Below are 26,873 nucleotides of genomic sequence, written 5' to 3' on the forward strand. Positions count from 1 at the left end.
AGTATTGAAAAAAGAGATTTATATCAAGATATAAGTTGATTAGAAGATTTGTATTAATATCAGGTAGTATATGAGAAATGTTTTTTTTAAATATATAATTTTTGCTTATTTGAATTCCATTTCTGTTTACAGAAAACACACATTGCTAAATATTGTATGTTGATAGAATTGTAGGTTGTAGCCTAATTGTAGGGGAGATAATCAATATGAGAACAACCAGATTTGTAATCAAAAAGACACAAATAGCACCATGACCACGATTCAGTTTATTATTATGGCTTTTCACAATTCAAATATAATGGATAGATTCCGCTAATTCATTTGTCATCTCTTTCCATGTTAAATCACGAAATTCAACCTCCTATATATAGCTTTTTCCAGGATCTCGTTGAAAACTTTCCAATATGTTGCATGAAAGCGTGATCAATACTTAGCATCTGGACAAAAATTCAAAATATAATAATGACCATGTAAATCTTGAGCTAAACAAACTGTAAAACTTTTTTTCGCCTGTAATTCTGCAATAATTTATCAAATCCTCCCAAATGTCGTCACCCTTGTTCTCGTTAAATTTTTTAACTAGTAAGCTCTTTAAAAGGTAAAAATATTGGTGGATTTAAATAAAAAAATTGGGGAATTGTTCATAATTAATCAAGGAGGCACTCTAATTATTTTACAGATTGTGTCCTTCTTCTTCTAAAGATTTTTTATTTCTAGCTTAACATTCTAGAAGCACAGTTCGTGAAGGACTTGTTATTAATTATCACAGAAGACAGAGCACTGGTAATGTCCGTTGTAATTTAAACAAAGCTGCCAGTTGGCGTATGTTTTCTGGCCTCTTAAGACAGTTTTTCGTTTCATCTTAACGGCAAATTTGCTTTTATCTACGCACATCTTCGATGACCGTTTCAGCATAGGTGGTATTGAACAAGGTAAAGAAATAAATTCACCTAGAGCATTTATAAACATATATTATGATAAATACTAACGCTCCTTCATGCCGCACGCAACATATTATTTTATGGGAAACAAGGCAGTATTTTCCATTGACTATTTAGTAATTAAGCAATTCGATTTTCCTTGAATTTAATAGATGTACTGAAACGCTTCATTAACCAAGAATAAACGCCGATAACAAGCATAGTAAATGTATTAACAGTACAACATTAGGTCAAATTCGATTTTCTCTTATCCTATGTAAAGGTTTGTTTAGGAATACAATAAGACTGCATTAATCTATTGTGTAATCACCATCAACAGACAAATACGTCTACCTTAAACCTCCATTATAAAAGTCCGTCGTCAACAAATTTCAAAACAAATATCAGGATCATACCTTGTTCCTTTAGCAACGGTAGGATATTATCAAGATCTGAATAAGTGAGTATTTAGACATGTTAGATCTTAAGCACAAATCTCGTCGTATTTTCCTATAACAGCAGTAGTACCAGGACAATAGACCACACTAGTTTACCATCTCATCAGTCCGACCTGTGGATCATAGTTGCAAAAATATTATCAACAAAATAACCGAATGTCAAGACAAAATCGATAACAAGCCGATCAAAAAATTGTCAGACAAGAATGCACTACTTTTTTTTCAATATTGTCGACAAGAACCGACATTGGCGATTTAAGACAAACCGCATGCATGCACAGGGATTACAGGACATTGTTGGAACCTTAAGGTCCATATATGGTCAGGTTACGACATTTAGAGCAGAACTGACAGATTTTGTTCTTGTCAGAATTTGGTCACCTTTCAGATCGAATGAGACAATAAGTAGAAAAGAAAAGTGACCATTTAGATTTTTATAGTATTTTCATGTTTTAATATTTTGTCATTAAAGATTAGAAAAGTTTCCCAAATGATTAACAAGTTGCATTTTACCTAGCTTTTAAATATTAAAAACTTGTACTAGTATTGGTTTTTAAAATAAAAATATTGTTCTGAAAAAGTTTTTACCATCAAGGAGTTAAACATTATCTTCGTTTCTAATGTCTTTTAGTCGCTAGTGGTACATATTGTTCTTTTTCAGATGCCCTTGTTGATCTGTTAAGGTCTAGTCATCTATATAAAACGTAAACTTCGTTCAAAATCTTGAGATCTGTAGGTGACTGCTTGTGAATTCTGAAGTTTGTACTGTTAATCCCTGAAAACTTATCTTGTTGGGTAGCCTATAGTATATCAGGTGGATATCCCTTTCTTGCCTGAAATGTAATATGCCATTTTCCGTTATCTACTACAGACCTCTTGAATCTAGAAAATAATGAGTAAATATGCTGACATTAAAAGCAATGCAGATTTTATATAATCATCTATGATGAGCGGGTCTATAGATTCGCTATTGATGCAATGTCTACTGAACTACATGTTGCCGCCGATGGCAGATAATCTTCAAAGTTATCTGTGGTAATGTATAAAAAACCTACAAACTCGATTCTTCGCCCATTACCTGAATTTACATAGCATAATGATCTGCAATTATTATGGTATCATTTCCAAAACTACGCTGTCGTAACTCTTATTAACAATGGTTCATTACTCTTTGACAGATGATAGAAATTTATATTACCCCTTGTCACCAATAGAACATACCCCAGTAAGAAGGTCCAATAACCTGTTTTTGGCACCCTGGTAAAAGGTTTTATAAGAGATACGGGCTAGATTTCATGTTCAAAATGTAGTACAAAGCCGATGATCGCAGTGACTCTTTGAATTTTATGCTTGCTCGCAAACCAAAAGGACCGCTATTAAATTGTGTAAAGACATAATACATGATGCAAGTCGGAAGGTCTGACATGGAAAATTCATCTATTTGTTGGGATGGTACTACAGAGAGTGCACATTAAAGGACCCTCGAAGATTGTTGTTGTCTGTCTTTATTTGTCAACTATGGTGCTGAAAAGTAAAATACGTAAAACTCTGTTCCTTTTTTGCAATATGGCACCACGTGCACCAATTCCGACTCATTAAACATACATGAACTGACAACTTTAAAGAAATCCTTATAGAATTGATAGCGGAAGTATTGGATGCTTAAAAGACCTTAAAATAATTGTCTATATCATCCCCAGTGACCTACATCTGTCTCTTACATGAACAAAACAATAAATTTCTACCCATTTCCGATAATTATCATCCATACTTAACGACATCATCTTGTCATTTCCAGATCATGTGATCTAACGGAAATAGAACAATCAGTGGGTAGTCGGCCTGTCAATCAAAGTAAGATAATTAAATTCGATGAAATGAAAAAAATATGATTATTTTTAGAGGTATAACCACAGGGAATTCGAGGTCTTACTTGTTGTCTCCACAAGCTTATTTCAGTATATACTTTCGATTGCTTGTTTTGGGTTCCCTGTCCCATTTAGTGTCGTTTGAAGAACGCATCACTACAACACTGTAGTTGATTTTTTATACTATATAATTATTATTGAGGGTAGTGAAAGGAATTATTTCAAATTAAATTGGTTACGATTGTTATTCTCGAACGTTACAAATACATCTTAGTATTTTCATATATAAATAGTTATATTTCCGTATGAATTGATTAAGCAAAATTTTTCAATTATTGGTATTTTTTAATGAAATGTTTCCATAGATTAATATTTCACTTTGACTCTTTGATGGAATACAAAATATTTTCAAAATATTTATGGTATCAAAAACAATTTGGTTATGCTGTAGTTCTAAATTTCAAGATGAAACATGGTTTTAAACATATTGATATCTCATTGGTCAAGTCTAATTTAAATGATCAAAAATATTTTATGGTACAACATTACTAAACTTAACTTAGTTAAAAACCAATTCTAAGAAGTACAGAAATTTGATTGGATAATAAAACTAGATTTTAAAATGTTTCAGTGATTGACCAATCAGATGACTGAAACAAGAAGTTAAGGGATTGTCAAGAGGTTTTCTAGTTTTTTAGGTGTATCAGGGACCTTGATAGCATCTATTTGTACCATTCCAATTTTCGGTCAGCCAAAAAATAGTGTTTGAGTACGCCACTTATTGCAAAATATGCAAAATATTTATCTCAGAAGGCTTTTTGCAATTGTTGACGTCATCAAACACTTAGTTTAAGTAAAATTTCTCCATGTTCCATGATACACATACAAAATTTAGAAAAACTATTTACAATCTCCTTAAGTTAAGATAGATAGGAGAAGGCACCAGCCATCTGAATCACTTTTCATGAGGTAAATCGGACATCTTCAAATTAATAAAACGGCTGAATCGTCAGTATTAAATTGTAGACCTATCCGGTGTTGAATTTCATATTCAAATGTCTTACGGCTAACGTTGATACATACTGAATGATATTAATCGAATCTTTATATTCAATATTTATGTTTATTTTATTTTTCAGGTACGTAAATTTTTAGTTCTGTCATATTTAATTAGCTATCTTCATAAGGTCACAAAGAAATGGAGGGATCGTGATTCGCTGTCTAAGGTAGGAAGGTTTTATGATAATTTCCCTGTTAATATGCGCAATACTTACCATGGTAAGAAGAGTCTCGAACATAATTATGTGACCGGCAATGCGGCCCCTGCTCTATCCAGATTGGGCTTTTTATAAGAATTTATTGCGAAAATCTCATTTGAGGACGGTGAAGGGATAAAAAACAAAATTCACAAGCCAAATGACTATTGTTGCCATATGGAATAAATTCTGCCTCTGCCCATTGGGCTATTTATAAGAGTCCATTGAATATCTCATTTGAGGAAAATGCATTCTGCTTCATTGGAATACCAAAAGTTTTTGGGTTATTTCCTTTCAAATCTTAAATAAAGGTGTCAATCAATTGACCATTAAAACTTTTTTTGGTCAATCAAGATATTTTGTTGCAAATACACATCACAGTCATGTTGTGGAGTTATCTTATTTTCATGACATCAAAGAGTCCGATTCTTCGATTTATGCTGAAGAAGGCTATGAAGTGTTATGTCCTCAAAACAATCTTTTCAAATACAAAGCTGAAATAACGATAGGGACAGACTGACTCAATGGTGGGGCATGGCGTTACTCGTCTTCATTGACCTCTTAAAGTATAAGGTGCTGAATAGTAGGTAGTTTAAAGACAGTTCTAGAACCATCATCATAAAGAGAAAATCAACACAGTGTGGATGTATAAATTCACCCCTGTCTAAGGTTTATTGGGGTTTTTCTTCTATATAGGTGATTCTGTCGGGACTTTTCGAAAAATGTCGTGTGACAGGGGATGTGGGTTCGAGGGAAAACTCCAAACAATGTGGATGTTTAAATCCATTCCTGCCTTGGATGATTCAAAATAGATTGGAAAAGCACTATATACTCATTGTTACACATTGTCTTATTGAGGTTATTCCTGGTGATTTTTTCTAGGAATATGTGGTTTAGAAGGGTTTCGCTGTACTCTTTTTGAACATTATTTGTAGTGCCAATATGGACATTTATAGACAATAGATTGAACAAGTGGAGTAAATATAAACCATGTGGTTAGACCCACTAGTCTCTATAGCAACCTGACCTTTTCTTAAACCCACATATATGTTGTTGAGTGAATGACATTTCAATATAAATCGGTAATGATAGAGGCTATAAATCGTCAAACGAAACCTTACTATTTTCAAACTGAAATTGACATCTTGAAATGTGGTACTTGTTTTCTTGTAACTTGATTTGTATATAAAGATTTGTAGTGTCTATTTTATCAGAATATGCTCAAGGCTAAAATCAACCATTATAGGTTGTCGTAATTTGGGCAAAAGGGAATCAAGTATCTGGTGGATCTAGTTTTTCTATTTTCTCCAAATCTTATAAAATTATATTAAAATTTCGTTTTATTTTTTTTTTTCTAATATTTCGTCTCCATCACAAATTAACTACCACAGGCCAGTCCTAATGACGTAATTTTAAACAAACAAAGCGTGTAAAGTAAAGAACCCTTTTCCTGATATCATACCGAAACCCAAAGAGGTCATCATATTGCTCTACTTTGGGTTTCGTTACAACAGAATTCATCGGCATGAGATATTTTTGGAAAAAAGAAACGAAAGTGTAATTTAATTGAGTAAATTTATAGTAAATTCTTGTCTTTTCTATCTGCCTTTGATTCTGAGTTTAAAATCTTTATTCGGTATCCTACACCACCTACACATTTCCCTTTTCATTAATATTACCTGGCTTCATTACTAGATTCGACTTTTCTTTTAAATTTATAGAACGTTTCCATGCGACATAGAAAACATCAAGATTATACTTTGAGAGTTATTGTGAGACTTTCAGTAATAAAAAAACACTCTATGCCACAGCACATTCCGTATAAAGATCTGAAGCATTATAAGACAAAGGAAAAATCTATGCGACTCTTCTTAAACAGCACACTTAAGTCCATCGATTTTGTGATTATGAATTAACTGCGCATCTGGTTACTTTAAACAGTTAGCTGATTATTCAAATGAACACATTCTTATAGCAATTAATGGTTGTTTTCTAATCAGATGTGATGATTCAATCCAATCAATAATATTCTGATCGATTCTGTGGCACGTGGGTGGATGCAGACGTGCAGCCTCTGTTTGAAACAGAAAATAGCAGGTGGTTGATGAAATGATATTGACGACAAACTGACAGAGAGGCGACTTATTTCACTTCTTACCGACTGTAACTCTTGTCACAGGCGACAAGTAGATCTGACATTTAATCTTCTTACTTACATTAGAAACTTGTGACTGAGACCTACTAGGTTTAGATCTAGAAGAATCTGATACATTCATATTTGTTTTTATGATTTTACTTTTCATGACAGGAAAAGGAGACTTACATGTGAGATAACTTAAAAACTGATAATTACCGTCGATAAGTTCTTCATATTACTTTCTCTTCATCATCCAGACTAATATAATACTTTGTCTTTATCGTCAAAAGCACTTGTGGTTTCATCAAAATCTCAAGAGAGTTCATCCATGGACAATTTCGCTGCACTTGATCATACAAATCATCATACTTCAATTCGATTACTGTACTAGACTTGTTACAACTTATCCTACCGTCCTAATCCAGTGGAAAATAGACAGTTTAAATATGTTGTTAAAATCGTTTGCCAGTGCCAGAGGTTACATTCAAAATCGATCCCAGTTCTTCCCAGGTAAGCATAATTGTTGTGAATTGCGAGTGTTTTTTTTTTATTATATTTTATTGGAATGTGTCGCCTGGTTGTACTAAAGAATCAGGTTTATCAAAGCTACTAAAAACAGTTGCTGCAAACTAACTTTCCATGTAAATGTTGCTAATAGGTTGATTCTGTAATTTTGTACATTGATAAAATTATTAGTTTATATTACAATAGGTACAATAGGTCTTGATAGTTAAATTAATTTTCTTTATTGAAATTCGAGGTATGTCTATTTACTATCTAGATTGTTAAAAAGGTGCTAATATTTGAAACTGAAATTTGGTCTTCGGATTGGTTAAACCATAAAAATGCATTACATCCGTTGATATTTTTTGAAAGTGTTGATAGTTTTGTTTATGCCAACTTTGTAATTTGAACGTAAACGTATATTTCCGTCCGTCCGTCCGCCCGTCCCAAATTGTGCTGTTAACGCGGTGGAGACCACGGTTTTTGAAAGATTGGTAAATTTGTGTTTGTAGATTTTTATTTACAAGATCTTCGTTAAGTTCAAACTTTGGTATCATTCAACCAGTATTCCCTATGTTACAGCCCTTGATATACCTGAAATATATTAAAGTTGCTTATGTGCCACAGTTTTTGTCGAATTTATCACAAAATGGTTGTTTAGATTTGAATTAAATTGTGACTTGGTCTTGTAAATATATAGGTACGATTTAACAAATATTGAGAAATTTACAGGTCTTGGTCTATACTAAATGTAGAGTTTTCATAAAGCTCAACACCAAAACTAGTTTAATCTGTTTACTTAACAATTAGTATTCTCCGTTTTTAAGTAACCCTTCTAAAACAAATTCAGTTTGATCAAGTAGGTACATAGATGTAAATAGCAAATTTTAGCAAACATATTCGAATAAATTTCACAATTTCTGATTATCAAAATTGTGCATACTGCCCATTTGTAAACCCGAGGGTTAAGTTGTATTTGTGTATTGATAGTGTTTCATTGGCAGTTATATGAGTACATGGTAAGTGTCTTTAGTTAGTTCTTCTAGTTTCCTCAAGCTGGATTTGGTCGATCTGAGCCAAGATTTGACGTGGTCTTCGACCTGACCGGTTGAGTCTTTCCATGTCCATGGTGTTTCCCGGTAGAAGATGTAATTTTGAAAGAAATTTCATCCAAACAATTAATTAATACATATGACGTTTTGTTATGTTAACATCATAAATTGTTTATAAGATAGTCAATGGTGTATTCTTGTATTTTGTATAAGACAGGTTTAAAGGGTAATCTTCTGGTGTATCTTGTAATATATTGATTTAGCCCTCCTATTACACATCTAAATGATCCTGTCGTATCTGACATTATACTATTTCCGTGTCACGGTAGCTTTCATAAACTTTTTTTTATATGTTTTACGTTTTATCATGGCACAATTCATATTATCTTTTGTCATTAACTTTGACGAAACGGACACCTTTACAAAGAAAGCCTGATTCGTCCTAAAATGTCGACGGTGATTTCATGCTTTGTACCAAGGTTTATGGCCTAGATTTCATTGATCAGATCATATGAATCGTTCTAAATTTACATTATTTAAGGTACACGTTCGCCATCCGTTTGACCAATCGTACCTTAGTCTCAGAAACAGAAAGGGTTTAGCAAAGGTACTCAGTAATAGTGTTTACAGCCTTCCGTCGAAACTTGAGCCTTCAAGTCCTTGTGTGTACAGAAATTTCACGTTTGAAAGTTGAAATGACGGCTCGTCTTTTCTTGATACTCCGCCATATACAGAAAAAGAAAGTGAAATATTTGAAGTATATTTGAATTATGCTTTTCGCCCAGTTTTAGTTCTGAAGACTAATTACACATATTGAGGACTCAAAACAACCCCGGAGATGGCGAACTATGACCTTTAACTTTACCTGACTTTATGTTGAGTATTTCTTTATTGCTTGCTAAAGATATAATAATACAGTCTGAATGTTTTAATAACGAAATATCCATTATTAATTTATATACTATATACAACTGGATATGACGTATATATTGTGTACTGACTGTCCCAAGGTAAAGAGGTGCTAATATCAATTAAACATCCTGAAAGTCTTCGAAAGGAGTGTGAAGCTGACAAACTTATTTGTGTAAAAAGAGACAGAAAACATTTTCTCTATTGCAGTTAAATGCAATTTATATTGTTAGATTATTATTAACTGTAGCCTATTATTTCTCTTAATTCAGATCATGATAAACTGAAGCCCAGTATTCCTCCTGTTTCAGATTTAGATAGATTGTAGCCTATTATTCCCATTCTTTCAGATAAGATAAACTGTAGACCATTATTTCTCTTCTTTCAGATATAGATAAACTCTGGCACATTATTTATCTTCCTACATATTTAGATCAACTGTTTCTAATTTTTCTTTGATGTTTAGATCAACTGTAGCCCATTTCCCCCTCTTTTCAGATATAGATAATCGCTCGCCCATCATTTCTCTTCTTTCAGATTTAGATAAAGCCTTGCACATTATTTCTCTTCTTTCAGAATTAGATAATCTATCATCGCCCATTATTCCCATTCTTTCAAATTTAGATAAACTCTCGCCCATGATCCCTCTTCTTTCAGATTTTGATAAACTGTAGCCCATGACCCTCTTCTTTCAGATTTAGATACTGTAGTCCAATATTTATCTTTTTCAGATCTAGATAATCTCTTGTCGCTCATTATTTCTCATCTTTCAGATTTAGATAATCTCTCGTTACCCATTATTTCTCTTTCAGATCCAGATAAACTCTCACCCTCTATTCTTCTTCTTTCAGATCCAGATAAACTCTCGCCCACTATTTCTCTTCTTTCAGATCCAGATAAACTCTTGCACATAATTGTTTTACAAATCGAGATAAGCTGCCGTCTGTATAACAGTCGGGGCGTAATACTAAATAATACATAATATTTGAATCCGATTGAGGTTCTCGACCAATTGGACAGGTTTAAAAAGTAACCTTGGGCAATAAGTGTTTCATGACTGCATTTCGTTAAACACAAGGATTTGTACTTATGTTACTTACCGTTATTAACAATTTAGATCAGTTAATCAGTTTTAATGAAGACTTAAGATGTATAGTTAACTCAATTAAAGCTCTAATAGGAGAAATTTAATTAGATTTTAGATTAACTTCTGTCTAGTCAAAGTTCGAGTGGTCAATATTATTCTGATTTCCCAATACACGTATATAACGCTAAGATTGCATAATAATCATGAAATCTTAGATGAAAAGGATTGACAATTTGAAATGCGACAAACATGATATTAAAACTTTTGCATCTTAGCAACTTTTGGAACGAATATACGACGACATCTATTTAAAATGTCATTTGCACGTCTTGAATCAATCTCATATAAAGTTAGAACCAAACCAACAGACACAGAATTCAACTGGTTTTCTCTAAGACCTTGGACATTATGTGTAAACAAGGAGAAGTTTAAATCTGTTATTTTTATGGGCATTATAAGAATGTCTGTAATAATACAACATATTGATGATTTCTAACACCTAAAGCTTTAATACAACAACTTAATTAAAGGCTAAAAAATCTTTCTGGCGTGTCATCAAACCAGCAATTTGCCTGAGGCCACCATTACCTCACAAACTCTTCACAGAAAAACAATGGATGTAGGCTAGATAAAACATTTAAAGGACAAGATAAACGTAGGAAATCAAAGATGTTGATAGGCAATTCACAGAAAAAAATTCTTGTTTTGATTGAAAGCGTTGATCATTCATAATTTTATGCGATAGTATGGATGAGATCATCTGTAGTCATTGTACATTGACAGATATCATGATTGTTAGGAGAGAGACAATGGAGGTAAATTCTAAAAAGACTTTAATAATGTTATCCGGAGGGCGCGGTGCAGCATAATTATTCAAACGACGAACATACACATTTTGTTGTTTGTAAAGTAAAGTATAAGATCATGTTAATAGTTATCAAATTTCATATTTCAGATCATGTTAATAACAAATTTCATATTTCAGATCATGTTAATAACAAATTTCATATTTCAGATCATGTTAATCGTTATCAAGTTTCATATTTCAGATCATGTTAATCGTCATCAAGTTTTATATTTTTAGATTTTGTTAATCGTTATCAGGTTTCATATTTCAGATCTTGTAAATCGTTTTTATGTTTCCGAACATATCATTTATACATTTATACTTATATTAAATCATCATCGAATTTTAGATCGGGTAAATCGTTAACGAAATATCAGATAAGGTAAATTGTTGTGGAAATTTAAGATTCTATAAATCGTTATTGAAATTTCAGATCATGTAAATCGTTACAGACTTTTAGATCACATAAATCGTTATCAGGTCTTCTACCACGTACATCTGTACCTATACTAATCATCTGTCATAGTCTGTAGACTATCATCTTATTTTGGATTATGCCACTTGTAAGCTAATTTCAGATATTGTAATCATTTTCTTTTTTTCAGATTTTGTAAAACCTTTCTCCCGAAAAAGAAGAAAATATAAAATTTTAGCTGAATTTCTAAGCTTGTATCATCTGGTATTATAGATAAGCGGGTGATAATCCAGCTTAACTGACCATAACAAAATCATTAGTTACATCATTATTATAATATTGATTAATGGCTTTCCATTTCTAAGACTGAGAAATAATTAATTCAGATATTGTTTGACAGACCCCACCCCTCCTGAAAAATTCTTACAACCGACCAATTCAATTACTACAACCAAACACCATACACCATTTCCCTTCCGTATATGTAACTAGAACAATCAAGTCTGGCTACTGGTCTGTTGTTAGATAAGATTTGTTAATATATTAGCCTACCACAAAAAATAACAAATTAGAGTAAGAATGATGAAATGTAAAACTTTAATATAACATTCAAGTTTGCTAGATAATAGTAGATTGATGCCGATCATTCCCTTCCTATACCTTATACGTAATAGTCAATCCAGTGCAAACCGAAGTTTTGTAAGTTGTAACGTGTGAATCTACTAGAGTTATTTTTCTTGGCATAATGACATTTTTTAGGAAACAGATACAAATCAATTCAGTTTCCATGGGTTTTTAATGAAAAGTCGACGTCCTATTTATGTCAGTTGTCACACTTTCGCGGATGTTGTGCGTTGAATTCGATTAATTTTTGTATTTTTAATTTTGAAATTCTAATTGGAATATTGTGAAGTGTATTCTATCTCCATTAATATCGAAAAAATGTATTTGAGTTTTTAATCGATTACCACCAGATGCTACTTCACTCATCATCGTCACTATGTCACTTCTTCGACGCCTATATAGCTATCTATTGTGTTTGCATAATTAAATGTCATTGACTTGTGAACATGGTCTCACAAATTATATAAGTTTTGCGATCGTAAAATAGTTTAAATGTCAGAAATTTCTTCCTGGGGCCTGGAATCCATTATAATGTGGTCTTATTGAATTACAGTCTTAGCTATTGCCTAAGGCCAATGAAAACATTCTCATACAGTTTTCAAAACGAGGATAAATGAGTGGATCATGATCGAGAAGGATGTGTGCTTCTTGGCAAGTTTTCTTAGAATAGCCAACAGCCATCAGGACATTTTAAGACAATAAATAATACATTCCTCGTGATAATGATATGGTAAGTATAAACCGGGGATTACCACTCTTTAATTGATCCGGATCCGGATTCAGTCTGTAAATGTATTGGTGTGATTTTAACTGATTTCTTTGTATTATTTTGGAAAAAATTCATAACATATTCTGAAATTTGACAACACTTATACCTTCTCGATACCGGGTTAGGGTTGCTTTCTGACTCTCAAAAAGGGTTTCGATAAAAGGGACATTCTAGATCTGTAATGGTGATTAATGAAAAAACTAATTATCGAAAAGAAGTGGTCTGTGATCTGACCTGCTTAACTTCAATGTTGTGCTGATGTATAATGTATCTTATCACTGGACCTAAATGGCAAGATAAATAACTATTAGGAGAAGAATGAGTTGGCGTGGATGGCATTTTGGATTTAAATATCAGTCATTTCCGACCTAATTTCCTACAGACCTTCTGGCAACCACTTGGAATGCTTTAACGTCATATAATGGAGAATAGATACATTCGTTATAGGTTCGAGTATAGATGTTGAAGTAAAAGTCTTTCAAGTAGAAGACATTAGTATAAGTTCACGTATGTCGGGTATGTTTGGTGTACAAATAATGACATTTACACTTCATTTATGTTGTCGTGCGGTGCGAGGGTCGCCTTAATTAGCATTACCTTATTACAAAGAGTATTGAGCATGTTTGACGCGTAGATAAAATTGTGTTGGTATTAAAGCTATAAATGGATAACCAATCTTAAAGTTTAAACTATCACCTTTCTTTAACTAAAAACTCGTGTCGATGTTTTAACATCAAAATATTCAAAAGATGGTACCTTTTTCAGATTGTACTTTGGAATCAGACGTTTGCTCATTGTATTTGTCAAACGCTCAATGCTTGCAATGTTGTTGGTTATTTTTCAATATTTTTCAGCATTATTACGAGAAAAACACTTTTAAATAATATATCAGTACAAGCAAAACAATTTCGTCCAAAGCACGATGATGTATTAAATGTATAGTAGTGGTCTCCTCCAGCGAGAAATACCATCGGGTGTTTCAGGTTTACAGACTCACCAACCATTTTGTTCGTTGCAATCCATATAAGGGGTCACATCCATATAAGGAAGTATAAGAAGAGTAATATTGAACACGAAGTTCAGCTGATGAGTAATTCCATTGTAATCTCTTTAATATTAGAACATTATCATGCCTGATGGAATAACTAGTATGCCTGATTAAATGTAATTCTACATTCAAAGAATTAATTACAGGACATATTCTATAAAATCTCTCAGTCTTTAAGAAAATGAGATGAGAAGATGGGTGTCTGTTATGATAACCTCGAATACATCCTGATTTTTAGCATGTTAAGAAGTTTTAATTTTTACATTATCCAACGTACTACTATGGTAATACTCGGTTTGACATTCGGTGGCGTCCCAGGTACGATTTTATGAACATTTCACTAACATTACTTGATGGTAAGATGAGATGTTTGGAATCATCTGATCACTTAATGATAAGTTAAGATGTCTGAAATCATCTGATCACCTGATGTTTAGTTGAGATGTCTGAAATCATCAAATCAGGCCCGTAGCCAAGGGGGGGATTGAGGGGGCTTTGCCCCCCTAAATCAAATCTTGCCTCCCCTAGAAAAATGTACCGGTCACTTTTTTAAAATACACCTTTTCTTTTTCCTGAGTCAATAGGAGCGGCAGGTAACTGAGTCTGAGTGAATAGCAAACAGTGGTCTTTCTGGTCAGGCATTTTATGGTGGAGTAAGTGCACCAGTCAGCTGCTCTTGTATTGTCGATCATATGATGAGTATTTCGATATTTTGATTATGCGTAACGAAAAATAAGGTTATGGCTTTCAGGGCTGCGTTATGCGAAATGGTTCTGAAACCAGACATCATAGCTTTTTAAATTTAATTACATTAGAATAGATAATTTGATACAATTGAGTTCGTTGAAAATCATAAAATATTAAAGCGTCATTGGTAATAAAATCATTGGTCTGATACTGGATTGTAATCTGTCCCGTTTCAAAAATTCAAAAGATTTGATTGGTTGATTATAAATACTAACAAATAGACATATATTATCCTAAATTGTATTCATATGAATCAACACACTACTACGACTGGCACTGGTATCAAAACCACAGCGGGCAACACAACGGATGCAGTACCAAGATGCTCTGAAAAGACAGTAGTACCAGGTGACATTGGAAAAGAAGATGTTCCAAAGCAACCGAGAATAAAATTTCCAGCGAAGTCTGGTCGCCATTTTAGTAACAGCTGGTATGATCGATTTCCATGGCTGGAGTATTAAGTCAAGGGACGCCCCTTTTTTGATTTCCATGTCGGGTGTTTCACAATACATCTGCGGGTGCATAAAAATTCATCACTGAAGGCTACACAGATTGGAAGCATGCTATATAGGTTATACTAGAAAGGGCCTCGAGAAGCATTATAATTGAGGTGTCAAAACAATTTCTCCAAGATAACGTTGCCAAGACAGAAAAGCAAGACTCCAATCTTGTTCTTCAAAAACTATACGAGCAGAAATTGGTTTCCCTAAATTATATGCACTGGCTGCAAACGTTGCCACATTCGGTTCTAGTACCGCTGTGTGTGAAAGCAGCTTTTCAACTCTTACTCGTATTGACTCACCACAACGACGATCTATGACTCAGACGATCTGTGACTATGACGTTTGCCCCAGGAGTACTGGTGAGGCTACGGGCCTGCATCAAATTACTTGATGTTTAGTTGGGATGTCTGAAATCATCTGATTAATTCATGTTTAGTTGAAATGTCTGAGATCATCTGATGACTTGATGGTTAGTTAAGGTGTCTGGAATCATGTGATCACTTGATGTTTAAATCGCTGAAATCATCTGATTACTGAGATTTACAAGAAATCGTCTGAAGCGCTTAATCTTTAGGTGTCTGAAACCATCTGATTACTCGGGGTTGATAAGATATATGAAATCATCTGTTGATCATTGATTATCCAGAGTTTAAAATGTTCTATTTTCACGAATATAAAATTATCAGAACAAAGCAACACCTGATAACTTTAACTACAAATGTTTGAAGTAATAAAGTTTTAAATAACCTTATAACTGTATATGAAGTTAAGAAACCGTACCATTGTTCCCTTTTGTTCGCATGCGAATGATGCTGATAGCCACTAGTTAATTATCGAATATATTCACCGATTTATGAACAATGAATGCTTTGTCATCAGGTATATTCTATAAGTGAAAAGTTGATAATAAATAATCAATGCTGGAGTTTTCACGCAACTGTGTGCAGACTTTGCAGTCCCTTGTGTTTAATCCGAAGAGTTCACAAAGAAGGTAGTTTTTAATTTGAAAAATATCTTGCGGTTTAATGTATTCATTTCAACACCATATGCGGACTTTCGTGTGAGCCGATTGACCCTGATCAGGAGCGTTGGGGACATGAGACACTAATGTACTTCAGTCCTCATCACAATCGTGTTTGTGGTAATAAACAGCAGTAATGAAAATTTTTCAACGCAACATCATTTAGGTTTCACTCTGTATTTTATTCAAGTCATGGAAGCATGTACGTATTAATTAAAGACCAGAGAGGTTCCCTTTCGCGTAAAAAGGATTCGGCTTAACCTTTGCTTTGAACTATTATTAGACCTATCAGTATATATAGTGTTCCTTTTGATATAATGGCAACATATTATAAAGAATTATATTCATGTGTTGGAATAGTTCGGATTGTATCAGTGAGGACTACACATCATTATTTCTGAAAATTAAATAATCAGTTTGTTGCATGAAACTGGCTTCATGGTAATTATTGATGGTTTATCATTTACTTCTCATCAGAACCAATGTATTGATTCGGTCAGACAAATACTAAAAAGCTCAACACGACAACCTGGCCTACATAACGTGTACTTTTAGAATAATATTCAATAATGCATTCTTCAATGCCTTTATGCCAAACATTTACTGAAACGTTCAAGATTTATTAGAATTTTTAAACTATACACGTAATATTATTATTGTCTTGGGGGCCTATCAGCAAGCAGATGTTTGACACTGTGGCAATGTATAAAAGTGTTTTATTATCCAATACCAGTAAAAAGATACATCACAGATAGTCTCCTATCTAATAATATAATATAGTAAAATCTGTATGAGCACCAATATTGGTTCAGTTGCCCTATATTCTCATTTTATCGACCAATGAAAGATGATTATACATGGAATTTGTAAGATATATAAAATATTTGCTTTGTATCTTTCCAATTGAAATATTAGCTTCCTGGTCTAGCTATTATCCTATATATTTTGGATTCGTTTTAGTTTAGTGAATATGACCACATGGTGTTAGTGAAATAAACCGAAGACGGGGGCTTACAGTACAAACAGATTACATCGATGTTGCTCTGTTTTTACTTAAGTCTGTATAAGCCGCAGGTGATTTGGCAATCTGATCTTCATGAACAAGGTAGTTGTTGGTCTTCCATCTTATCTCGTCTGTTCACGTTTCACACTAAACTACTCCATTTTGAAAGTTGAGCGCTTTTAAATAGGCAACAACTTTTGTCATAATCAACACAAAAATGTTCATATATTGATTTGATGCAGTCACGGGGGATTCAGTTGTAAGAGGCCTATGGTTGAACGTCAAAGGTGTTCAAAATTCATTCTTTTACATAACTTTTAGGATTCGAAAGGTTTCTTAAAGTTTGTTTTTTATTCCCAGTGATAAAATATAACTTAGTTCGGTTTACTTGGACTCTTTAAAGATATAGATTTGTGATGTCACTTAATCCTATACACGACTCTTTCCGAAGGCGACTTTTGCATTTGCTGGAGGCATTATTAGGGTAAAAGGTAAACCAATTCAAAGAGAAATGGACCGGCATTTGTGATCAACATGGTGGTTGTAGATAATGTATGACATATTTACATTATTCTTTTTTTTTATTTCTTGTGGCATTACTTTTTATGAATTAGATAATCGAGTTTGATTATAGTTGACAACTCGGGGCTCAGATTGTAAATTGTATTTATACTGTAGAGTGTTGAAATCAATCAATACGCTGGCAAATTTTCGATTCACGTGGTCATATACTCTAATATAGCACGATATATGACCTATTAACTGTATCTATGTCACAAATTCAGGCCATTATACCGGGAAGTTACCGTGATAATGGTCAGAAGTTGACAATTCTAGGTAGGCCTACTGAAAAATCATTGAGATGGTTTTGGTTCCTGATAGCTAAACTATTATTACCAGGGTATATTCTGTCCATGAACTGGTGCAATAGTCATAAAAGCACATCAAGAAACCATCACCAAGAAACCATCGTGGGGTCGGCAGTGATGTTTCTACGAGGGTGGGGAAGGAGCGGGGAAAAACATTGACCCCCTCCCCCTTCCGCTCCACTATAAATTTATAGAAACGTTACTGTGGAATAGGCAACTTGGCAACTAATCTTATTATTTTAAAATTTAGAGAAATTAAGAGTATCCTCTATGTCTATATTGCCATAAAAGATGCCTGGTACATCGACATTGAAATGCCACACTGGGTAGAATACAAAATTTGTGTTAATTTACGCCTAGACCCTAATCCTTGTCCGAAATTTGACTACCAAGTATACTAACTTCCCTGTCAATCTCGTCAAAAATATCAGCTAGTAAAGTTCTTAAGGTTGTCTGTGAAATCAATATGTGCACTCCTCTGAAAAGATATATACATTTATAATTGTCGATAATTAACCTAGCCCCTTCAAATGGTCTAAAGTTTATCATGCAACACATTCATACACTCATTGAGCCTTGCAAATAGTTTTAATCTGCGATGAATGAAAGGCTAAAGAGAACATAATATACCTTTCTACCTATATCGTCATGGCATAGTGAGTATAAGAATTCAACTCTAAAAGATAAAGATAGTAGATAATAAAAAAACTAGGTCAAGTTGTGAATAACGGTGCGCTCTAAATATATTTTATATATAGGTAAAGTACGTGTTTGACCTTTAAGATGCCCTTTTGAAAATATTTGAACGAGATAACTGCTGTTTTTCATTACTGATTATGTAGCCTACTGTGGAGCGAAACCGAAGCCTATATTATAGGCTAGGATTTACATGAAGGCCTATAAAAATCATTCAGGGCTATTAATCAAAATTTTATGTTTGTCTCATGAGCATATAAGCATTTGATTATATGCTCATAAAAAAAGTTGGCTAAAAAATTTATATATTATAGGGCCTATACTGGGACTATAAGCCTGCACTGTTTGTATGGAAGATAGAAGTGGGGATTTCAACTAGTGATCTTCTTGTTGAAGTAAGATATAGGGCGAAGTTGTCATGTTGTTTATAGCCCATGTTTTGGCTAGAAAGAAAGAAATTGTATGAAACCTTTAATCTGAAGATAAACATCAATAACACGTCGATAACATTCCTATTATAGAAATCCTCCATTTTAACTAACTATACAGCTAAAATCTAATCTTAACCCCACAAACAGATAAAATGCCTAATTGAACACCTGGTTATAAAGCTTCCTAATAGGAGCGGCTATAAAATTTTCCTCTCTATGCGTATTAGTGTAGGCTAGTCATCCATGATGTAGCCTGTAGGCCTCCTACGCTGTTTTGGCCTACCAACCTCACGCATGACACTTGTGTCATTAAATTGAAGCTTTGTAAGGAAATATTTTCTGCTATCATAGAAAATCTTCTGTGATCTACTTTGACTAGGCTTTGAAGTTTAGTGGGCATAGAACTTGATTCAAATCCATTGCTCTTTACCGTATTAGAACAGTGAGAGTTTGGCTATTTGGCATATTCCTAGAACTAAAAGTATGCCTACTTTGGGGCCTATCATCTTGGAACTATCAAGAATCACGATGACATTTCAGAAGCATGGGCCTATACTATATTAGGCCAAAGATCTTTAGCTAGGGAGCATATTATTTACAAAACTACTAGGCGTAGAAGACCAATTTCTATAGGACCTCTAGCTAGGGCTAATAGCTATACATTGCTATTTAGACTAATATAAGTCGTGCAACAACAGATTATGATTTTGTTTGTAACACCTCATCATAATATTCAATAATCCAAATATGAAATCGGTGTGAAAGTGGTAGGTTTAAAAATCGTGTGGAAGTATTCTCAATGGTGTAAATAATATGTGTAAAGTAATTATTGCTTGGGTCAGTATGAACTTTGCAGTAATTATCTTTTTACGTCACCTCGTCTCAACCTTGAACTTTTGACCTTTCACTTCGCTTCAACTCTTCGCGCATCTTGTTTAAATTTAAAGATATTTTCTTGAAATATCCTTTCATTGGAGACCTTAGGACCTCGGGTTCATACTCTGTTTCACATAAGGTTGAATGAAATTGTTACACTGCTTGTAATTTTCCGAAAATTGGATTTTCAAACTGATTGTTATGAGTTAAAAATAGATCGAGATAACGGGCTGTCTGGATTGAACGAAATGAATTATGGGAAGTAATTGTGTCCCGTTGAGAATGTGGTAAATTGAGTCCCGACATTTTGTGAATCTTAAAGGTGAAATAAGACATTAAAAGTCCTCTTTGGACGTTCATTTGAGCCAAGGGCCAATATGGATCGTTCAGAGATGGGTAAGTTTAAGTATTTTCTTTAAAAATATCTAGAAAAATTGGAATGAAACTGGTGAATTTGATTATATGAAGCCAACGACCATCTGGTGAATTTGCGGTCGGCCATCTTGGAGTCAAAAGAGTTCGTGCACTAAATTACTCTTTGGTTGAAGCACCTAAACACCTGTAATGTTATGATCATCATTAAGTTGACATCATTATTTTGTGAATTATTTGCTTTTCTTTTGATATGGTGTTATTAAAAAAGAGACGCATTAAGTTGTTAGAAACGACTGCGTAGTGGATATTATGGTTTATACAGTAGTAGGCCTACATACATTAATACATTGTTGCAGCTTTATAGGTTATAGTGGGGTATTGAAGAAAGCTTGACCCTGTTCTACTGCTCTAGTTTAATATGTATATAACTTAAACTATGTACAATATAGTAGCCACAAGAAAAGTTTATAGTCTATTACTATTAGTGTCACTATGAATATATTCCAAGTGTATATTTTGAGAATTAATTTTCTCATTTAACTGTTCATTAAATATTTAGCTTAGTGTTTCAATGTATGAATATTCTTTACTAATTATTCACATTTCCAGAATATCATGCTTTTCTAAATGCTTATCTACTGAGAGTCCCGACAATTTCAACTACTACTGGCATCGATATTCAGTTAACTCAGTATGCATAGGCTTGAAATTTGTCTGATCAAACCTCTATTTTAGACATTGCTCACTGGAAGCTCTATCTATGTAGGAAGAATACCTTTGATTTTTCACTACTATCGACGACATAAGCTTAATTATGATTGCATCTTTTTCACGAAATATACAGTGCAAATTAAATAAGATGAAGGGTTCTAGGTTTATGGTACATGTAAGCTTATAAGATATTAAAAGATATCAATGCAGTGTGACTGGAGGAACTTTTACATTGATATATTGATTGTCAATTTATTTTTAGAAGAGACATTGGTGCACAATTGTGATAAAAGCTTATGTAATTTGCAAAAGTCATCATATGTAATAGGTCGATGACCAAAATGTATTGATTTCTAAAAAGGTACGATTGAAGCAGCCTTAAGATACTATTAACATACTGCTATATTCTATGTCTGGTCTAATTCTTGCTTTAGGACACACTCTGTTATAGACTTAAAAAGGTTAATGTTCTACAATCTTTCCCTCAAACATAACCTTTCAATACATTTCATTTCTGCTTGTAGAACATGTTCTTACCATGTCCTCAAGGAAACAACAATAAAGCTGCCCTTGATTCAAAAGTATTTTCATCCATAGATTCACAGTTTGTGTGGGATCACATCTTCCCACAAACATATGTATCTTAAAGCTTTTCCAATTTCCTTGAAAATAAAATCATTTGTTTCTGTTCACTCCAATAACTTAAATATTATGGTTGATAAGAATAATTATAGACTAGCTGACAAGTTCATTTAGCCTAACCTGAACTTTAGTATATTATATGATGATTTATTACTTACCAGGTGATAATGATTTATAATTTCACTTTTCAATTTTATCTAGATTTCTAGAATAATTCTTATTTTAAAGCTTAATTTGTTGTATCTTTTAATTTCAGATACACTAGATGGGAATGTGCATGTTAACGGCAGCATGCATGGAATGCACACACCAAACTCAATGGGGATGAACATGCATGGGCCTCCACCAGATATAAAACCAGATATTTCAGCTCTCGGATCTCCTACAAGTACCCATCCATACTTTGGTTATAATCATCTACATCAATTACCATCATCAACTCAGCATTCACCAGGCCCCCCTCAAATGCATTCCCCACCTCTTCATTCACCTACTTCTTCAATGGGGTCTCCTCCCCTAATGTCACTTGGCTGTCCGTCTCCCACAGGGATGCAGCCTCACACAACATTATCTAATAAACATATTTGTGCCATATGTGGAGATCGAGCATCAGGAAAACATTATGGTGTTTACAGGTTTGTACTTTTTTTTGTTATGGACTATTTGCTACTAGGGCAACAATATGAGCTTGCCTATATTGTCATGGGACATTCCATCTGACACTCTGTCTCTGTGCTTGTGACACATCTATGATTTAAGTTTTTTTAAGCATATGTTCATTATAAGGCAAGGATGTTGTCTATGAATGTAGGTGATGATCAGCCAATTTTTTTTCAGATTGGGTGACTCTTTTCCTCTTGGATAAGGCTTAATATGAAAAACCCAGGCTCTTACTTTGAAGATGTCTTCCATGTTGCCCTTTACAACACTTTAGCTTAATTTCCAAATAAAGTTCATTTAGATTATAATTACTCTTTGGTATAAAGATCTGTAGTTGTATGAATGAGAATTATGTTGGAAAAAGTCATCTTGTCCAAACAAAATTGGTCCTTCTGTATTGGTAGTAGAATTTTAGCCAATGAAAACCAATCGCTCATTTTGATGTTTGCGATCGTAAACAAAACAAGACAAGCATGCCATTACATATTTTGATAAATATGTACTGTACGATACAAAATTTGGTAAGATTTTCGATAAAGTATTGAATCCAAGAGAAAATCCAACCTTTACTTTGGAATATTTACTTGGAAAGGATGTGTTCTTATCTTTTCAAACGGGCGGCAGCAAAGTGATGTTGTGTTTTGTTTACATGACCTCATTTCCGTTCTACCAATCTGATTGGTCAGATTCAAATAGCACCAATCTCATTTCAAAGCCCACAAAACAAAGTATAGTGGATTTAGTTTAATTCAGGTTGATAAGATCCGTAAAACCCATATTCGTAATACAATGGCCAAAAGTATGATAATTTTGTATTTCATTTCAGCTGTGAAGGGTGTAAAGGCTTTTTTAAGCGTACAGTGAGAAAAGAATTGACCTACGCATGTCGAGATGATAAAAACTGCTACATTGATAAACGACAACGTAATCGTTGTCAGTATTGTAGATATATGAAATGTCTAGCTATGGGCATGAAGAGAGAAGGTGATTATATATTTCGTTATATTTAAAATCAATTTATTGAAGTCATTAATAAATTTACAAATTTTCTATATTTTCAAATTATTAACTTAAATCAATTAAATTTATTACATATATTGATTTATAAGCTTACTTGAATATAATTATGATGCTTTTTAATGCTTAAATAGATCTATTTATTTAGTTTGAGCACATTTGAATGCTTTGAATGATATTTTATATTTCTGCTTCTTTGCTTTTTCACTCCTTTTTATTTCTTCCCCAAAATCTTGAATCTATTTGCATACCATACCCATTTATAACTAATAGCTTGGTCATAATTCAATATTAATACACAATATTATGTACCATCTGTTACAGTGCTCAGTTAACATTCAATTGAAATGTTTTGTGGTTCACAATCATGTTAATCGTTTAAAAGACCATACATGAATAATTTCATGGACTTTACAAGCAATTGATCATAAAGTACTATAAAGATTAGTATTTATCAAGTTTGACATCATATAATTAATCATCACAATCATACATACAGTACATATTTATGTTACCATACAAGGACGTATCTAGAAAATGCATTGGGTGAGGGGAGCAAAAATGAGATCTGTCTTGCTTAGACGAGGCAAGACTCGCAGGGAAAAATGCCCTTTAGGGGTGAGTGGGGCTGCAAGAGACCCTGAAGCCAAAAAATTTCAAATTGCCTGAGATAAATTTTGAGCATAAAGAGAGTGTAAATTTCACTTCAAAATAAGATCAAATGTGACAGTGTTACTATAAACATTTGCCAGAACATTTGAACAAATATCTATATTACTTCTTTCTTCTATTAGAAACCATGAAATCACCCTCGTTGTCACCACCTAACGCCAAGAGGGCACGTTATTCAGAATCACCTGAGTGTGGGTATCTATTTGTTAATGGTTCACTGTTCACGTTATTAATTTGGATAGAAAAGAGCATTTGCATTTCAAAAATATTTTTACAAACTTACATTGAAAAAGCTTTGCCAGTTTTTATTTGTTTTTCTCTTGTCAACTTTTCAAAATGGTATCATGTATATATTTTTCAGAACAGGCAAACATTTATTTACATCCCTTTTCTATCTCTTTCTTTCTGCATATTTGACCCTTCTCTATCTTTTCTATCTTAAATTGAATTATTATTAACATGTTTTCTTCAGTTCTTTTTGCAGTTATAATTTATTTTTCTTTTTTTTTTTTTTTTGCTTTTGGTCATCCCATGTTTGAATACAAGTATCAGAGATTTATCTTTTGATTGAAATAAATGAAAAGTATCTTTTTATTAACTTTGATTTAGTAACAAATATAATATTTGGTTGACAAATCTTTGATACTTAAAACAGTCTTGTCATATTAGAATACCCTCCCCCTTAAATTCCTATAGATTACTTAATAGTTAAAAAGAACTTTGAGGTTTCGATTTATTCTCATGAAATGAATGTTTGTATCAGAAATCTCAAAGTTCCATCTTCTGTCCATTCTCTATCATTCTAAAAGTATATATGCTATATGAATGCACAAGCTCCTAGTTTAAATGTTAAACATGGCATGGCCAAGTTTCTGCTTTTTATCTCATGATTTGCCATTGATTTAACGTTGAAGCCGTGCTTCCCACAGCTGTCCAGGAAGAAAGACAACGAACGAAGGAGAAAGGAGAAGAAGTTGAAAGTACTAGCAGTGTTAACAATGATATGCCAGTTGAACAAATATTGGAGGCGGAATTAACTGTTGAACCAAAAATAGATACTTATATTGATACTAGAGTGAGTTTCATATTCAAATATTTAAAAGACTTTATTATCATTTCATCTTCTTAACAGTTTTACTCAAACTACATTGATGTAAATTTATAATGTGTTGTCACTATATTGGATTACAGGTTTATTGCAATGTTTCAATATTATATTGTTTCAGAATGATCCTGTTGCTAGAATATGTCATGCAGCAGACAAACAGTTATTTACATTGGTTGATTGGGCAAAACGTATTCCCCATTTCACCGAATTACCTCTAGAAGACCAGGTTATTCAACTTAGAGCAGGTATTTACATTTTTTATACAGAGATGCCTTATGCAAGAATCCTTGATTTTGAAATCTTAAACATAGTCTCTTTGACCACTTTGCTGAAACTATTTTTAAGAGTTGTTTTAGGGATTTCATTAAACAGACATTTGTTATAGAAATTTTATTTGATTTGTATATTTTAGGTTGGAATGAACTACTGATAGCTGGTTTTTCTCATCGTTCTATTGCTGTTAAAGATGGTATACTATTATCAACCGGACTACATGTACATCGTAGTAGCGCCAGGGATGCTGGAGTTGGAACAATCTTTGATAGAGTTTTAACAGAACTGGTTGCTAAGATGAGAGAAATGAAAATGGATAAAACTGAATTGGGATGTTTGAGGGCCATTGTTCTTTTTAACCCTGGTATGTATTATATAGTTTATATAGTATTATAATTTTATATTTCCACAATGTCAGCTTCATTATTTGTTATACCTATTATGATTTCTGGTAATTTTATCTCATAAACTGTATCACTCACTAGCTATGTCTTCTTTTTTTCTGAAATTACATACTTGCAAATTTTGTATACAAATTGAGTAGATGTGTCAATACAAATTGAGTAGATGTGTCAATACAAATTGAGTAGATGTGTCAATACAAATTGAGTAGATGTGTCAATACAAATTGAGTAGATGTGTCAATGTAATTGACCAGAAAACACATATGCGTACCGAGGAATACAATTATATTTATATGATACAAAATAAGGTTTAGTGCTTTTACAGTGTTAAAGTAGAATATAAACTTACGTGTATGTATATTAGAACAATTATTACTAGGAATGTGAAGATTTATTTATTTATAAGCATTGTTTATATTGTAGATGCTAAAGGATTAACAGCAGTACAAGAAGTAGAACAACTTAGAGAGAAAGTCTACGCGTCATTAGAAGAGTATTGTAAAACACGCTATCCTGATGAACCTGGTCGATTTGCCAAATTACTTCTACGCTTACCTGCATTGCGAAGTATAGGACTCAAATGTCTGGAACATTTATTTTTCTTCAAGTTAACAGGAGATACTCCTCTTGATACATTTTTAATGGAGATGTTGGAGAACCCCAGCCCTCAAACGTAGCCAGTGAGATATTTCAGTGATGGCGGAAGAAAAGACTTTGTGCCACATAAAAAAAATTAAATTTCATTCGTTATTTTAAAGTTTTAAATGGTGAAAAATATAGTGAAATAGTAGAAACTCACGCACATGGAATAAATTTTCTTGTTAGTTTTCAGTTTTTATTGCTGAATTGTTATAGTTTTCATTGTTAAAATGTTATTTTATAAACTTATTGTCTATTCTTATTACTAATTGAAATTAGTGTTAAAGAAGACTGATATTAATAGACTTTATCTATTGGAATTAATTCTTCTC

The 26,873-nt window shown here is 33.0% G+C and overlaps 1 protein-coding gene across 1 annotated transcript; it reads left to right on the forward strand.

Annotated features, from left to right (window-relative positions):
• Positions 1–22,233: 22,233 nt before the first annotated feature.
• Positions 22,234–26,579, forward strand: LOTGIDRAFT_162352 (hypothetical protein; the record flags this gene model as incomplete). Its single annotated transcript, XM_009058312.1, has 6 exons — positions 22,234–22,403; positions 23,255–23,412; positions 25,047–25,192; positions 25,344–25,470; positions 25,638–25,862; positions 26,326–26,579. The coding sequence occupies 6 exons, from the start codon at positions 22,234–22,236 to the stop codon at positions 26,577–26,579; spliced, it is 1,080 nt and encodes a 359-aa protein (XP_009056560.1).
• Between the last annotated feature and the right edge of the window lie 294 nt (positions 26,580–26,873).

Source organism: Lottia gigantea, assembly GCF_000327385.1.
Source record: "Lottia gigantea unplaced genomic scaffold LOTGIsca_33, whole genome shotgun sequence".
Lineage (NCBI taxonomy): Eukaryota > Metazoa > Mollusca > Gastropoda > Lottiidae > Lottia > Lottia gigantea.